Source organism: Myripristis murdjan, chromosome 21 (genome assembly GCF_902150065.1).
Source record: "Myripristis murdjan chromosome 21, fMyrMur1.1, whole genome shotgun sequence".
Taxonomy (NCBI): domain Eukaryota; kingdom Metazoa; phylum Chordata; class Actinopteri; order Holocentriformes; family Holocentridae; genus Myripristis; species Myripristis murdjan.
This window is the reverse complement of record NC_044000.1, coordinates 12,414,527-12,432,682: the sequence shown is the minus strand read 5'-3', so window position 1 is coordinate 12,432,682 and position 18,156 is coordinate 12,414,527. Positions and strand designations below refer to the sequence as shown.

General features: G+C 40.0%; 1 protein-coding gene across 1 annotated transcript in view; it reads left to right on the top strand.

Moving 5' to 3' along the window:
• pth2ra (parathyroid hormone 2 receptor a) overlaps positions 1 to 18,156 on the top strand; it is a 50,209-nt gene that overhangs the window by 13,031 nt on the left and 19,022 nt on the right. The window contains exons 5-7 of the mRNA XM_030080893.1: positions 1,685 to 1,868; positions 7,886 to 8,039; positions 16,835 to 16,895. Coding sequence (XP_029936753.1) covers positions 1,685 to 1,868; positions 7,886 to 8,039; positions 16,835 to 16,895 — 399 coding nt within the window. The remainder of the gene's footprint in view (positions 1 to 1,684; positions 1,869 to 7,885; positions 8,040 to 16,834; positions 16,896 to 18,156) is intronic.

Here is an 18,156-nt window from a genome sequence, read left to right as displayed (position 1 = left end):
GCCTAACTGGGGCCCTAAGCAAATTTTGTTATGAGGCCTCGGCAGTGTACGCTCCTGCCCGCTAAGTGCACGACAGGTATAAAATCAGTGCTTAACAAAATGCCATTTAATGTAACAATCTTTATTAATAAGAACAAACAACATCTGAAATAAAATATAAATTAGGCCATCAACTGATAACAAAAAATATTCAAACAACAGATATTATCTGAAGTGTTTTACATTTTTACTTAATCAACATACCCACCTTCGAGTGAAGCTTGCAGTTCTTCTTGTTTTTTTTCCCCTCGTTTTTGCCAGATTCAAATTCTCTTGTTGCCATCTCTTTGCCTGCACTGGTGCTTAAATTGGAGCAGTGATTGGTCAGATGTGATGCATGCAGCAGATGAGAAACCTCAGCTGACTTGACTTGGCGCGTGCGGGCCTCGCGAGCGATGGCTTGGGGGCCTCGTGAACTGCTCGCACTGGGGACTCTGTGGTGCGGCTACATGCGCCACATTTGTACAAGGGAGCCCCAGCCCAACAAGAAGCCCCGCACACAGCACGTGTCCTGTGTTTAGGGAGGGACGGCTCTGCAGCAGTGGCCATTGTTGTTGTTCCCACTTGAAGCACAAAACAGCACAGGTGCACATTTAGCTGGAGTGCACTCTTACAACAAATGGCCTGACACTGACGGAGCAGACAGAAGACAGACAGTGCAAGACAGAGAGAAAGATGGATTAACAATCAAGAACATTACATAATGTGAATGTTAAAGAAGTGCCAGGTAAGAGCCTGGTTTGGATTATATTTGGCAAAGGACATTACAGAACACATAAAATGTATATATATATATATTATTGAAAATTCCCTGTGCACTCGTTGATTCTTTCTTTCTGTCCTATTATCTAAAGAAATCCCTGCCTGTGAGACTGGGTTAGTAGAAATCTCTGTAAAGCCTGGTGTCTGTGGCAGGGGACTAGCCTGTTTTCCTCTGTTTTGAACCTTGGGGCTCTTGAGTAATACAATACACTGACAACATTAAGTGTCATTCAGAACCCTGGAGTGGTTTTTGTGTTGTCAATATCAGTGGGGATTGGTTGAGTCACAAGTAGACGGCCCATAGAGATAATAAGTGTGTGTGAATGGAGAAAGCTCTAACCGACACAGACAGACTTTTATAACAGAGAGATAATATGAGTCGATTAGATGGATTCTGCTCTCTTTAAAAAAAACCTTTAAAACTTAACTTTCCTGGCATTCAACAGTATCGACTGTAGGTATCGACTGGGAGAGTACAGTTCTCATTACACTGCCCTGCAGAGGGAGATGCAGCTGGAATGGTTAAACAGGCTGGATGGAAAAGGCTGAGATGTGTTTGATCCAAGGTCCTGAGCTTGCAGCTGCTAGACAACCCCACTTCCAGTCTGACTAATACGTAAAAATTTCTATTTGATGACTTTAAACTGTACTAAAAGGCATCAATTAGTTTGCACTGATTTTCTGTAGGGGCGGTTTAGACAAGAATTATTTGCATCTGTTCCCTTAAAACTTGTGTCTAATGAGGAGTGTAAATCACACAGTTTAAATAAAAAGAAGGCGACCCTCCTTCATAGCTTATCAAGTTTTTTTCCATTATGTTGTATTTTATTGTATATCTAATTATTTATTTCTTAAAATGAAAGAGAATTTGTTTTCACTGCAGGCGTCTTCACTGCACCAGAAACTACATCCACATGCACCTGTTTGTGTCCTTCATGCTGCGGGCCGTCAGCATCTTTGTGAAGGACAAAGTCGTCCACGCCAGCGCCGGCTTGCAGGACTTTGATTCAGTCCTGCTGGACAACTTTAAAACCGTTACCATGGCACCGCTGGACAAGTCTCAGTATGTGAGTGTTGCACTTGATTTAATCTCTTCCTGCTAACAATTAATGCCTTTCCTACAAAGGTTACAGTGCTTCATTAGACTGAGTTTAAAGGCAGACTGTTTAGTTTCAAAGCAGAGGGCACCTCACGTCGTTATGATGTGGCACAGAATGAGGAATGCCATTCACTTCTCAAAAGGATGGGAGTTTGAAATGTCTCAGCAGTTCAGGATGACTCTTTTACCCCATCATAACCCAAAACAGAAGAGCATTTTGTTCCTTTGTTTGCTTTTAAGTCAATTTAAGGCATTTAAAAGTGGCATTTACTTAACAAAACAAAGTGCCGTGTCCTCCCATTTCAAACTGTTTAGTTTGCCTTCAGTATTGCTGTTAGAACTGTTCATCTTACAAAAGCCAACATTAGTAGAAGACATATTCACCTTACCTAGAGAATAATGATATAAGTGTATAAATTTATAATTATTATTAGGTCTACTAAGAACATTGAAAAAGCGTCCCCTGTTCCTCTCCGCTAAAAATATCTGGATCTGTGCAACTAAGAGCTACAGTGACCAAACTTTGTTGCTAGGTTAGAAATCTCACCCATGACTCGGCCAAAAAGTGTTATACCAAATGAGTCAGATGATGATGCTATAATAACATATTTATAGTTTGGATAATATCTTAGCATTTCACTGGATAGACTTTTGGCTGTCTGTAAACTAAAACATCTGTCTGTCCAGCCTCATCTCCCTCTCCTCCTCTATCTGAATATCACCAAACCATGTTCTTCTTCATGGTGTTATTTGTTTCTACAACATGCTCACAGTCCCTAACAAAACTAGGCTACTTAAGATCACCAATTCAGCAAGCCAACCCATTGGGCTCCCGACTTAACTTGCACTTTGAGATCATTTATTTGATGTAAAGTGCATTATAAATTAAACATTATTATTATTATCATTATCATTAACTGAGTACATCACCTCAGCACTAACCAGGTCCACACACCTGCTTCCTCGGCAGCTCACACTACTCCCCTCATGTCGCAGATACAAGACACACACATGTAGAAGGGCCTGCTTGGGGAGGTTTTATCCCTTTTGTCATCAAGATGTTGAAAATAAATGCATTTCTCCCCCAATGAATTGTTAGGTCATGTGCACACTGTTGGACCCCAGCTGCCCCTGTGCAGGTGGTCTGGACCGGCTCTCCGTCTAAAGGGTCCGAACCTCAAGCCTCAAAGGGTTTACCCCTAATAGTCCTGCTGAGGTCTGTTTAAGCTGGTGGTGAGAGGACACACTTGTTAACAGCAGCTCTCCTCTAATAGATGTGTGCATTTGTTATTTGCTAGGCTTAGCTCAGTGTCTTGGAAAAATAGCCACAAGGATCGGTTAAATTTAATGGCTCAAGTAAACCTTACAGAAATCTTTAAACTGAATTACACCCTACAACCTATTATTATATTTTCACCAATAATCATAAAAGAAATGTCCACGGTTATCCTTTGAATCCAGCTTAACAGAATTTGTTGCAATATTAAGCATGGCAAAACAGCACAACAGTATCTAAAAATCAATAAAACTTCAAAAAATCCAAAATAATCAATACATTCTGCTTATGCTGATTAAAATGACTAAAGAAATAATTTGAGGAAGGGAGAGGGGAGAGGGACAGGAGCAGCAGGAGTTCCCCTTTTTCTGCCAGAGTCTGAAATCCTGTAAAAACTCACGACTTAGTACAAAGTCCCCCAGTCCATTCAATACTCCAGACTCATAAAGGCAATGCGAACAAAAGAGAAATCCAAAGTCAGATTTAATCCTCAACTGGTTGGGAAACGTTGTTATTCCTTCGTAACCTGGGTGATAATTTCCAGCTGAAGATTCTTTGTAAATCCCTCCGAGGGTAAAGCAGTCCACAAACTTCTACTCCAAAGGTCCGGTGATGAAGAAAGAACCCCGATGGTTCTAAACCATGTCTTTTTATGCCCCTTTTTCTTTCCCACGCACCACCTCGTACACACAAACTCTACACCTCACACACACATTTACACACAAACTCTAAACTTCGCATACACACTCTTTCTAGGATTGCCTCAAACACTGGCTGGGTGAGGCCGTTATGGAAACACAGACTTGTCTCAACATGTTTCAAACATTAATACATCTGATTATTCCTTTTGATTACATTCATTGACCACCTTCATCCTTGTTCTTAATTATTATTACCTTAATCACATCAATCATTCATCATGGATAATTAGGTATACATTGTCTTAATTCAACATTTTGACATTACACGGGTAAGCAACTGAAGTTCTAGCAGCAATCAAGTTAGTGGTGGTTTTTATGCTGCAATGTGTTTATACTAATTTTTGCATTTGAAAGAGAACATTTTCTAACATTTGCCAAAATCAGAAGCCTCATATGGAGCAACAAGACAAGATATACAAAACTGCACAGAAGTGCTTATCAGTGGCATATCATGTTCAGACAGCTGCACGCTGCTCATTCTATCCAGTTTCCAGAGAACTACCTGTGCCCTGCTCAAAACCTTGGTGCTTCAGACACACAGTTTTTATATCACAGTTTATGATACTTATGGAGAATGATGGCAGTAGCCACTGCAGTATCAGTGTAACAGCAATGTTTTATACTGGATGGGTTTATGAAGGTTACCACTCTATAAAGGTTTATGGGTGTAATATTCCTTGGAATAAGTAGGGACCAAACTCATGTTCAGTGCCAAGACTTGACATTGACATTGACATTGAGTACACAAGACCAAATGGGAAACTAGTGGGCACACACACCTGAGACATACACATTTAACATATTAGATAAATCACCAAGACAATACAGAGACTGTATGAAGTGCAGAAAAGAAGCCGGCCAAAGAGTTGAGCGCCCATCTGTTGTATTTCAGCAGATTTATGGGAAGTGGAATAAATGAGAACTTAAGGCTGTTTGGCTTAGCTTGTGGCTTCTTGAACCTGTAACCTGAGAGCTGAGGCTAAATTACTTCCTGCAGAGGGGTGACTACAAGGGCAGCACTGTGGGCTGATGAATCTAAATATTGAGACCCCCAAAAGGTCAATGCTATTAACCGTTCATTTAGAAATGTACAGGTTCCTGCAAACTGCTGTGTGCCCTGCTGGCTTGGTAACATGAGGCAAAATCAAATGACAGTTGACAGTTAAAAAATGACACTTTTGAATTTTTGCAAAAAATAAAATCTGAACTAGGTCTGTTTCCATTTGCTAGATTGAAATGAATAAATACACTTACTAAGTTTCAGAAAAGAACACATCCATAAAAAGTCTGAGGGCAAATGTAAAAATCTTTTTTTTTGCAGTAGTGACATCATTTACTGAATTTGAATTTGATCAATTGTTCTTTCTAGCGCCTCTGATTCAGTACTATCTAATTTGCTAAAATTACACCTCTTGTCTGTAATGATCAGTTCTCCTAACTTCATCCAGATGATGAAAGGAATGTGTCTTTGACAGTATGCTTTAAAAATCACACTTAAGGAGAGTGCTGTAGTTTCTTTGTGATGAAATATGTATTGGCACATGGAGGAGAGAAAGTGAGAGGAGGGTTTGGTTTTGCTCCTCTTGCGAAAGATAAAGCTGAAGTCAATTTATATATATATATATATATATATATATATATATATATATATATATATTTATATCTCATATATCATATCGGTATTCATGTGTAGATCAAGTATGGTAAAATACTAAAACATTTGCATCAACCCATGGTATTTAAGCAGTCGTTCAGTAAATAATGTTTTCACATATGCATTACCTTGTCAGTTGATGGCATTTTCTCTCTAGCAGACATGAGATGCTTCTCCATCTTTCCCATGGTTCCTTGCTATTGAGCGAAAATGTAGCATGAAAATTTTAAAGATTTCAGCCTTAAAAAAACACAATCAGATCTTCGTGAGTAAACACTGTATCTATTAGTGATGCACAGACTGACCCATGACTGCCCTGCACATTAGGGTGTATGTATTTGGATGGTTGTTAGTCAGCAAAACAAATTTATGAAGATTTGCAGGCAGGTTGTGGGCTGAAAACATTACAATAACTATATAAAGTAAGCATACAGATGAATATTCTCTTCTAAATTAGTTCATTTCCCCTATGCATCATCCGTCTTGGCATCATGCAATTCTAGGCAAACAGGTTCATGCAAATGCAGGTTTGAGTTTCATTAAATACACCATGATGTGGGCAGTTGCAGTTGTCAGAGTTGCTAATATAGGCAGATTCAGGTGAAGTTAGAGCTGCCCTGATTGTTCTCAGCAAAACCTAAAAGCACAGGTAGCTGCTGGCTACTGATACTAATTTACTTCAATGTCCATCCTGATTATCAGAAATTATCAGAAGAATACTGTACACATAGTTTATGCTTTGGTGCTAGAGGTGTTCTGCAGCCCTATTCCCTTCATAGCTTCATTGTGCCAGAGCACTCAGGGTGAACAAAAAAGTAGATCTCCCTGAAAATCACAAGTATATTGCCATGTTATTCTCCTTCAATAAAATGTTAAAACCAAATGCGTGAGTTCTCCTGCCTGAACAAGCTCTTAGCAATGTCTTATGAGTTGCTGTGGAGGTGCATGGCCAAACAGAAGCTGCTACCAGTAGACTTTTAGATGAGCGTTTGCAACAGAATAGCTAGTGATCTCAGCAGCTCTAACTTCACCTGAATCTGTTTTCATGTCTTTTATAAGTAAGCTTTATATGATGTTTGTGTGCAGCAGAGGACCATTGTGGTGAGGTTTTTTTTTTTTTTTTTTTGGTGTGGCCATGGAAACCCTTGAGAGCAACTTCACTATCAGCGATGCATCTGAAGTGGAGTGCAGCAATCAGGAGGCAGCCCAAAGTAAAGACAGAGCTGCGTGAATTTATTGAACAACCATGAGCTCAGTGAGGAACAAAGGATCATTTGGGGCAGATTGATGAAATTGCTAGAGGGACATGGGAGATGAGGGAAAAATTGGTGGTAGTTTAAGCAATAACGTCTGATATAATATATACTGTGTATATAATTCCTACATTTATTAACATTTTAATTTTTATGTGAATCTGTAATATTTTCAAAGCAGTACAGAAAGTGTCTTCAATTACCCAGTCTGTCCCAACATCAGGCAAATTGCTGTCATATTTTCTTTTTTTTTATATATATATTATTTTTGGGGTATTTCTGCTTTATTAGACAGTCACAGTGGAGAGAGACAGGAAGGACAGGCCAGAGAGAAGGACATGCAGCGAAGGATCCGGGCGGGGTTAAATCCAGGCCACTGCAGTTAATCTTAATATTACATGGTACGCACTCCATATGGTGAGGGGCCCAGTTGCTGTCATACATTCAATTAGATGAGAACTGAGTAAGTGTAATAAAGTAGAGGCACCTGTGTAAATGTCCTCAGTGAGGCATCATGGTGCCATGATTCTGACTTGATATAGAATAAAGAAATAATCATAGTTTAAGTGGATGGTCACTCTAAAGCTCTGCATTGTAGATGACATAGTTTTTAGCTATGGAGAAACTGATGGATGGTTTGGCAGTCTGCATAACAATTCCCATTATAATCATTGTGTGATGCGATGATGCATTAAACAGATTTAGACAGAATTAGTAAATTGAGGTCATTAATTAAACTAAATAATGCATTCACCAACAAAGAAAACATTAATGCCAAGGTACATGCTTCACATGAGACATGGGTTGCCTAAATATGAACTAAATATGAACTGTAGTTTAAAGGATTAAGGAGTGATTATAGTTTATGAAATACTTGTCCCTCATTAATATGCACAATTATGCAGAAAGGTGCTCCAAAATGAAATCAGATCATGCACTTGATTGGGCAAACTTGCAGTGTAAATTTATAATAAATTTACTGGAGTTATGGTGTTCACATCAGCTTGTGCATGCAGACAGATAAGACACCATAATATCATATATTGTGGAAGTGTGACATAAAAAGCTGTGACAAATGTGGTTGTTCTGTTTCTTCACCAGATTGGCTGCAAGGTAACGGTGCTGCTCTTCATCTATTTTCTGGCCACTAACTACTACTGGATCCTGGTGGAGGGCCTCTACCTCCACAGCCTCATCTTCATGGCCTTTCTCTCAGACTCCAAATACCTGTGGGGATTCACACTCATCGGATGGGGTGAGGAGAGAAAAATGTAGTGCCACAATGCATTCCCCTCTTTTTACAAAAGTGTACAGGTACATGCACATGAAGTGCCAGTCTTAAACAAAATACCTGTGGCACGGGAACTGTGGCAGCAGAAACATGCCTACCAAAGAGTCAGTCCTGCATAATCCTCCACTTGATATTAAATAAATTTAATGAGGGTAGTGTGCTCATAAAATTGCCCAGTGGTCAGTAACACAATCTGGTTATCTTTGGTCTACAAAGCAAAGAGAGGGAAAATAGAAAGCCTTCATTTCAAAAAAGCAACATTCCCATTTTGCAAATATAGTTTTATGCTTTTTACTTTTTTTTATGTCCCACAAAGGTGACAAGTACCTGCATCAAACATGTTAATGTCTCGCACACTGGGTAAAAGCAAATGCTTGTAAGACCAAAATGACTAAAATACTTTACTGGTTACTCAATGAGATCACTTTATAAGGAATATACACTCTTCATATACACTTAGCTTCATTATGAAACAGCGCAAGCTACTTCGCAGAAACCAAAGGACTGAATGTCTTTTTTGTATGACAAGGTTATGACGAGATGAACGGTATTTTTTTTAATCTTTTTCTCTGAACTCACATTATTGTGAACGCATAACAGATTTAGCCTCTAACTGAAGTGAGACACAAGCTGGGCAGGAAGTTTTACTCACAGGAAAACTGAAATGTTTGTCGTTCGATTGATGAAAAGCTGATGTGGATGACATTTGAGGTTGCCTGTACTATCGGAAACTTTACTAGAGTGTGGTCTGGGGCAATCAACACTGTTTATGTGCATGCTTGTAATGTGTGCGCGTAATCAGTGAGTGGAGTCCATTTTAATTTGGTAATCAAAGTGTCTTTGTTCAGTTTGTTGCTCTGACTGTTGAGTTTCTGTGTTAGCCATGAGGCTGGCCATATATACACACACTGTACCATTAAAATCTTTATAGCCATGTGCAAATTCAAATGACTTGCTCTTTGCAAAATAGACTAATCAAGTTCAATTCAAGTTTATTTAGAGCCCCATATCACAGTCTCAAAAGGCTTTTCAGGCTCACAAGTTCACGACAGGACAACCTGACGTAATCCTCATAGCGAGCAAGAAACTACTCTGAACAGGGAAAATTTTGACAAGTACAACAGAGAGAGGAGACTGACTCATGGCCATACAGATTGCAATACAGATTGCAAATCACCAATGCAGACACAGTAATATTACAAATGGAAACACACTAGCAGACAAAATAAGGACAGCAAAAGCGGCAGGTGGCCTTGACCAAGGCAGACGACACCGTCATAGCAGCACAGGAGCACGAAGCAGCAACAACAGAAATGACAAGGAGGATGAGGAGGGGGATGAAGAGGGTGGGAGGGATGAGGAGGAAGAGGGTGATGAAGAAGATGAGGAGGATTAGAGAGTGGAGGAGGGTGGGGCACACCAGGGAGGAGTCGGCATACTCAGCATACTCACCCACACAAAAGATGGCATGGCCGGGTGGGATTTATCATGTACCTGTCTTTACATTCTCCAATTCTGCCATAAGCAAACAAAGTCCACAAAACTCAATTAGGTCAGACTCGCTCAGTTCCTACTTTGTGTTTATAGAATTTATTTTCATTTTCACGTAACTCTTTTTACTAATTCAGTCCAGTCTATCAGAGGTGCAGAAGCTTGGGGCAGGGTTCAGACTAAAATGAAGAGACAGGAGACAAAATACAAAGCAGTTCAAGCACAAACTACAGCCCAGTCTTGATGTCCACACTGATTGTTCAGTCCCACAGACTTTGAAGCAAATTCGCAACAAATCTGAGAAGGTTCAGGACTGTGCCGCCGTGAAACTGGCGGGTGCATGAAGGCTCTGTCATAGACCATTTGAGCCCTTTATGAACATTTTCTGAGTCCACAGTCCTGCAAAAATGAATGGAATCAATTCCCCACAGAGCACTGTGTGATTTTAAACCGGGACGGCTGGAGGTGGGAAATCCAATTCAGTGTAGGCTTAAATAGGCTAAGAAATGTGCAGCATTTCATTCACAGAATTGTTTTTGACAGAATAGATGCTATAGAAATCCTTCTTCAGTCTTTTTGATGCGAGTTAAATTCCTCCTACTTTTCTGATTATTAGCTTATAAACTTGCTGCTATTTGAAACAATCTTGTTATAAAACAAAACACTATAATTGTATATAACGGTATCCCCTGAGCAACACAGTCATTACAGTAAAATGGAAATTAAATCATCTGCACAGAATATCTTCAGAAATAATCGCTAGAATTTCATCATTTATGAATATGAATGAATATATAATATATATAATATATATTATAATATATGAATAAAACAAAACCATCAGACTTCATCAAGGAGTTGAAAGTTGATTACAGTTAAAATAATTACATCAGAAGAATTAAGTTTCAGGGGTGTGCTGGTAGCTTACCGGGTGCTCGTTGTTAAGGCTGAGTCCTGATCGCAGCATCTTGGGTTTGAATCCAACCTCAGGTCCTTTGCTGCATGTCATCCCCCCTCTCTCCCCTTATTTCCCACAGTATTCCACTTGATTTTCAAAAGCCTTACTGATCCCTCTCATCCCATTACACCCTCCACCACACACCTGCTTTCTGAAATATCTTTCAGGTTGACCATTTGGACCCATTCCAGACATACAGTCTGTAGTCCTGTATGTGCTTTGCCTGTTTTTCTCCAGTGCATCCTCTTACTCAACTACACTGCCATGAAACCACCTATAGGTATAACTACCTATGGGAAGAGTGGGAAGGTGGGATAAAGAGCTATACAAATGAAGGAAAGTACATATGGCCAGTCTCACATCCATTCCCACTCCCAGATAAACAGAGAAAGAGGGTAGAGGTGACATGCTCTGACATGTTTGAATGGAGTACTCTGTATAGAAATGACATCTCAGATGTGTAAGTGTATGTGTGTGTGTGTGTGTGTGTGTGTGTGTGTGTGTGAGAGAGAGAGAGAGAGAGAGAGAGAGAGAGAGAGAGAGAGAGAGAGAAAATGAATAACACCAGTATGTCTGATTACAATTTGTGAGTTTGTAGGAATAGGTAATATTAAAGTAAAAGTAAAAAGTGAAAGTAAGATTCGCAGAAACAAAGCCCGAACAAAGCTTGTTCCGCTCCGCCCTTAAAACCCTGACAAAAGCCTGACAGTATGTTGTCAGGGCTACACATCAGTGTCTACTTAAAATGACATTAAATCCAGGCAGATATGTCTGATTGGTAATCAGACATGCTCCTTGATAGAAATTGCTTAAAGTGGAGGCAATGCCAGACTGAAGAGTGTAACAAGTTGACAGTTTAGTCCTGACATCAGGCAATAAAACCGCACTATTGCACCAAAACACCTCCTCAAAAAATAGCCTCAAGCAAGTATATTTCCTTGTGAATTTCCCTGTCTGAAATGGATTGTCTTTTCTACAGTTTCTGCAAATTATTTTGGCCATGTGCAGGTCATCAGTTGTTAGATAATTAGATAATTGATAAGCCTAAATGCCAAGATAGTTGAGTTCTCAGCTGATATAAAAAGGCACACTTTGATCTGCTTGAATGGTGCATAAAAGCAAACATTGTGACTGTAGTTAGAGGAGAGAGAATGTGACTTTCATTATAATAACTAGGGATTACCATAACATTTTCCCATGAGAAAGGCCTAATAGATAGGCTAATTGTGATTCTTCTTTATTTAGGAAAATGCACTTGTTTGTTAGTTTGTTATGCATTTATCTATTTTACTCCCTTGATTCAGTGTATGAAAATGTGCATTACAAATATACTTGCCTTGCCTAGCAGAAGAAGAGATGAGAGATACAATTTACTTTTGTTTGCCAGCACTTCTCTGCCAATCTGCAGCTCAGTGGTTGAGAATTTTGTTTTTCTTTGCCTTCATGTTACATCTTTCTTGCTTGTCAAGACAAGAGCACACAACTGGTGTAGTTAGCCTGGTGCCATGCCTTGACTGCTGAGTTTTATGAATCTGAGAAAATGACTTTATAATAGCAAGAGATGTGCACCCCCCCAGGTTGAGACATGCTCAACTTTTGGGAAAAGATTACATATTACACAGTACTGTCCTGTCTGATGGGGAGTAAGCCGAAATGTCTCCCTCCATTTGGTCAACTGGTTGATGTTTCCCCATCAGTAAACCTCATGTGACATGTGATGTAAGACAACTGCAATGAACAGCCGCTGGAACACACATGAACCGTTCATGTGCTTACTCGGCAGTCAGAACAAAATATTTCTAATTTATGGTGGTGGAAACTGATGAGGTATTGATTTTAATCTCACCTTATTTGCTAAATTATTATTATTATTATTATTATTATTATTATTATTATCCACTTATCAGAATGTAGAAGACAGAAGGCTAAAGGTTGCAGAGACAGAGACTCATGGCTGAGAGGTTGCCAGTTTGAATCACATGACCTTATGGAAAAACTTAATGACAAAAAAAAATTTATCTCTCTCTCTCTCTCTCTCTCTCTCTCTCTCCCTCTCTCTCTCTCTCTCTCACACACACACACACACACACACACACACATACAGTACAGGCCAAAAGTTTGGACACACCTTCTCATTCAATGCATTTTCTTTATTTTCATGACTATTTACATTGTAGATTCTCACTGAAGGCATCAAAACTATCAATGAACACATGTGGAGTTATGTACTTAACAAAAAAAGGTGAAATAACTGAAAACATGTTTTATATTCTAGTTTCTTCAAAATAGCCACCCTTTGCTCTGATTACTGCTTTGCACACTCTTGGCATTCTCTCGATGAGCTTCAAGAGGTAGTCACCTGAAATGGTTTTCCAACAGTCTTGAAGGAGTTCCCAGAGGTGTTTAGCACTTGTTGGCCCCTTTGCCTTCACTCTGCGGTCCAGCTCACCCCAAACCATCTCGACTGGGTTCAGGTCCGGTGACTGTGGAGGCCAGGTCATCTGCCGCAGCACTCCATCACTCTCCTTCTTGGTCAAATAGCCCTTACACAGCCTGGAGGTGTGTTTGCGGTCATTGTCCTGTTGAAAAATAAATGATGGTCCAACTAAACGCAAACCGGATGGGATGGCATGTCGCTGCAGGATGCTGTGGTAGCCATGCTGGTTCAGTGTGCCTTCAATTTTGAATAAATCCCCAACAGTGTCACCAGCAAAACACCCCCACACCACCACACCTCCTCCTCCATGCTTCACAGTGGGAACCAGGCATGTGGAATCCATCCGTTCACCTTTTCTGCGTCTCACAAAGACACGGCGGTTGGAACCAAAGATCTCAAATTTGGACTCATCAGACCAAAGCACAAATTTCCACTGGTCTAATGTCCATTCCTTGTGTTTCTTGGCCCAAACAAATCTCTTCTGCTTGTTGCCTCTCCTTAGCAGTGGTTTCCTAGCAGCTATTTGACCATGAAGGCCTGATTGGCGCAGTCTCCTCTTAACAGTTGTTCTAGAGATGGGTCTGCTGCTAGAACTCTGTGTGGCATTTATCTGGTCTCTGATCTGAGCTGCTGTTAACTTGCATTTTCTGAGGCTGGTGACTCGGATGAACTTGTCCTCAGAAGCAGAGGTGACTCTTGGTCTTCCTTTCCTGGGTCGGTCCTCATGTGTGCCAGTTTCGTTGTAGCGCTTGATAGTTTTTGCGACTCCACTTGGGGACACATTTAAAGTTTTTGCAATTTTCCGGACTGACTGACCTTCATTTCTTAAAGTAATGATGGCGTTTTTCTTTAGTTAGCTGATTGGTTCTTGCCATAATATGAATTTTAACAGTTGTCCAATAGGGCTGTCGGCTGTGTAGTAACCTGACTTCTGCACAACACAACTGATGGTCCCAACCCCATTGATAAAGCAAGAAATTCCACTAATTAACCCTGATAAGGCACACCTGTGAAGTGAAAACCATTTCAGGTGACTACCTCTTGAAGCTCATGGAGAGAATGCCAAGAGTGTGCAAAGCAGTAATCAGAGCAAAGGGTGGCTATTTTGAAGAAACTAGAATATAAAACATGTTTTCAGTTATTTCACCTTTTTTTGTTAAGTACATAACTCCACATGTGTTCATTGATAGTTTTGATGCCTTCAGTGAGAATCTACAATGTAAATAGTCATGAAAATAAACAAAACGCATTGAATGAGAAGGTGTGTCCAAACTTTTGGCCTGTACTGTACATGCTCATACTTGACACAGAATTAATTACAAAATATTTCAGTATATCCAGCTATAAGAGTGTGCTGGTAAAAATCCCAAGTGTAATTCATAAATTGTGTTGCTAAGGAACCTCTGATGAAACTGCTATATTCAGACAAGGTGTTACAGAGAAGTACTGTATGTGCTGTGACAAGTGATAGACTGAAGAAACTTTTCCATTTCAATCAAGCACAGCTAAGACCAGTTACCAGTTTTTGCAATACACAATACAGTGTACATCTGATCTAATAGTTACATTTCATGTTAGACTGCTTAATTAGTCATTAATGATTTCTGAGATTTCCTGAGAAATGTCCCTAAGCTGTAAGAAAATGAAATGTTTAACTCTAAATATCCATGTTCTGGCTGCCTTTACCAGAACGCAGTTGACTGTATTAAAACTTATTAATGTTGCTGCACATTAATGCCACATTCTATCTCATATCAGAAAATATTAAGAGCCACAATAAAACCGTACCCTCTCATTCAATCCACTTTAACAGAATCTCAGCTTGTAGCTGTAAATAAGGTAGCTTCAGTTTTGTGTAAATAACCTGCTGTAGATTTGTGATGCATGTCCTGATGCCCTCTATAGTCATGGTTCGTGGGTTGGTAGATCATCATCCTTTTGACACATGAATCAGGCCACTGACTGTCACCTTTGGTTACGGCATGAAGGTTTGCAACATCAAATCCTGTGTACTGTTAGATCCTCTCAAGTTGCCATGGTACGGCATGTGAAACAGATGCAAACCTGTCAGTTCAAACAGGGGTCTGTCTGTCCTGCTGTGAGTAAGCAGTTAGATCCGTCCATGTGCAATAATAAACTGGAATCAAATCAACAACTTCCCACAGAGTTTAAAGAAAGGCCAGAAAAGCAACTGATAACACTAATGGTGCAACAAACACTTTTCACTCGCTTATGAAGTTGTGTGTCATAATTTTCAAATGACCCTTGATACAGCAGAACTGGCTCTCTGTGGGGTGTCACAGCAGTGCTGCTGTGTACATCATGGTGGCATAAATCAGCACCCAGCAATCATGCTGACAGTTTAGCAGTATGGAAGGAAATAGGGGATATTTATTCCCCTATTTATTATGTTTATTCAGAACCAGAAGTTACTGCTGCCTTTGCAATTGAAGACACTTTCAGTTGTTGAGACTTGTTGGCTGTTTCTCCTTTGTGAGTGTATCGCAATAGGCTATATCAAACAATTTCAGGGGAGAATAAAAAAAAAAAAAAGGGTTTTCATGTATTCATGTGCAGTTTGAAGTTACGTCAAACAGCAATTTTAGCCTGTCTTAGTGCAATTGTTGGAACTCTGTGGGATCAAATAGCTGCTACACAATCAGACATCCCAGAGCTGAGCGAGGGCAGGCTCACATTCTCCGACTTTGGAAACCCCTGGGTACACTCAGTATCTTAGACACTCACACACTGAAGTGTCTCCATACCTTTGGAGAGGGACAGTTTTGCATAAGGCTGTGCAGCATTTGTAGTGTGAATTTTAATACTGATTAGGCCATATTCCCAAAGGGTCGCTGACAATTTAGAGGACCACCTAATTGTTTTGTGGAGGTGGAGGAGGCGGTGGAGGTTCTTTATTGTTGTGAACTGTTGGCATGAAAACAAAAACTGAATTAAGTTTGTTTTTGTAGTTTTTGCAGGCAGTTTTCATCAGGTAATCACAAAAAAAAAAAAAAAAAAAAAATCACAGAAGCTGGGAAAAAGTGCATTGTGAGCAGACCAGAGATAAGGAGTAGGATGGGTGAGGAATACTGGTGATATAGTTACAGCATGGAATACAAGCGTTAGGAGGAAGAAGGGATGGGAGGTAGTAAGAAAATTAAGTAAGTAAGAAAAGGAAGGAAAGAAGTAATTCTAACAGATCTGAGGTTGATCACATATCTGATCACAAGTCACTGGAAAAGCATCAGAGACACATGACCAAGTGTGATCAGGGCCTCAGCTGCAACAAGTTATGGCTGATGTAGTTCACTAACACAATGTCAGTTGTTTTTTAATCTTCTATTTTCTTTGTTAAACATTGATGAGATATGGCAGATTATAAAGTCCAGCTTTGAAAGCCAACTTTAGGAAACTTTACTTGATTGGCTGTTGATTTACTGACAACTAAGCATAAGCAATATATCGGAAACAGTGAAACAGTATGTGGTTTGGAATGGGTGTTGTGGGCTTTTGTCAGTTTTTCACCTTCATGGCAGTCACCTCTGTCTGTCTCTCCTGTGTTATTTCTGTCTCAACGGTATATAATCTAATAAATAGAAAACGCCACAGAAAAAAAAATCTACCATGCACTTGGCTTTCAACAAAACTACAAGAGGTTTGTCATTTGTTGTAGAAAGGCCTGCCGGTCATTGTGTTATTTTTTTTCCATCACAGGAGAGACTAAGAGAAGTGGAGTGTTACGTGACTTAGACCGTGAATCACAATTGAAAACACTTTTACTTGAGGTGCCTCCACAAGAGGCTCCATTAGGGCAGCCAAAGCAGTACTCATAGCTGTATACTGTTCTTTGACATTTGTTTTGTGTGATCCCAGGTGTTCCAGCTGTCTTTGTGGCAGCGTGGGCAGTTGTCAGGGCAACACTGGCAGATGCAAGGTAAGAGAGCAAGCCGCATCATACCTAATGTACATTTGCTTTTATAGAAAATAAACCATCTCTGCTTAACAATATGTTAGCTGCTACAGTGATCTAAAATCTGTGTTTGAGTGATGAGTCTGAAGAGATCACTGGTCACTTCAGGTTCACTGACATCAGCATTACATTTAAGAGTGAACGGGCTGTACCAGAATGTGCAGTAACAGAGAACAGATGTGCAACTGGGGGAGGCTGGTCTCCTGGATTTTGTAACATGAGCTTGGTCTCTTACTTTTCATACACAGAGCATGTTTTTACATTTTAAGAGGTGGATCTCTGAGCAGGCCAAACACTTAAAATGCCTAGATCAATCAGCACGACATGGATGATGTCCTCAAGAAAGCCTTGCAGTTAATCCTGAGGAAGCTGAAAGGTTTTAATGTCAGGAATGACATTTTAACAACAGTTGCTATAATGTCATTAAATGTCTGTGAGTCACTCATTGCATCTGCCCCCACTTACATTGCATCCTGGTACAAGTCAAAACCAATAAAAGATGGTGGTTTGTGCTGAATTATGGTGACATTTGAATCAGGACTTCAAACCCATCAATGGCACAAAATTACCTGATGAAACATTTCCCATAAAACTGAGAATCAGTGTTTCATTCAGCGGCTCGTTTGTTAGACAGCGTCACCTCTGAATTATCGCAGACAGAAAAAGCTAAATTAGAGATGCACAATTTACCAATAATTTTTACCATAACAGAAGTCCACCCCTATTACCCATTTGCAGGAAAATCATCAGTCTTTTTGTGACCTCAGTGTTGAGTGGTGACACAGCGTTCTCACAAAATCAAGTGAAACAGAGTGCCCTGCCAAATAACACCTCTTTCTGCCTCTCAGTGGCCCTTATTAGCAATATTTTTGTCTCACATTTTTGTTCAAAGGGCCTCTCACCAAGCCCCTTTCACAGATTCTCGGCTTCAGCCACACTTTTGACACTTAATTACGAATGTTTCAAAAGGAAAGGCTGAATAGATATGTCACATTAAACCATGCAACCTCAGACCATTGACTACAACAACCACTAATGTCCTGTTAAACTGAGAATTGTGAGGAGGGAGGCGGAGTTGAGTGACAGCTTGGTGTTGGCTCATTAGCTGAGTGTTGAAAGTGCTAAAAGGAGTCATACAGCCATCTCAAATGACAAAGCAGGTGGAGAAATGCTTTTTTTGTTAAGAATATGCCAACTAGTTGGGCTCCACATTATGGGAGGCTTC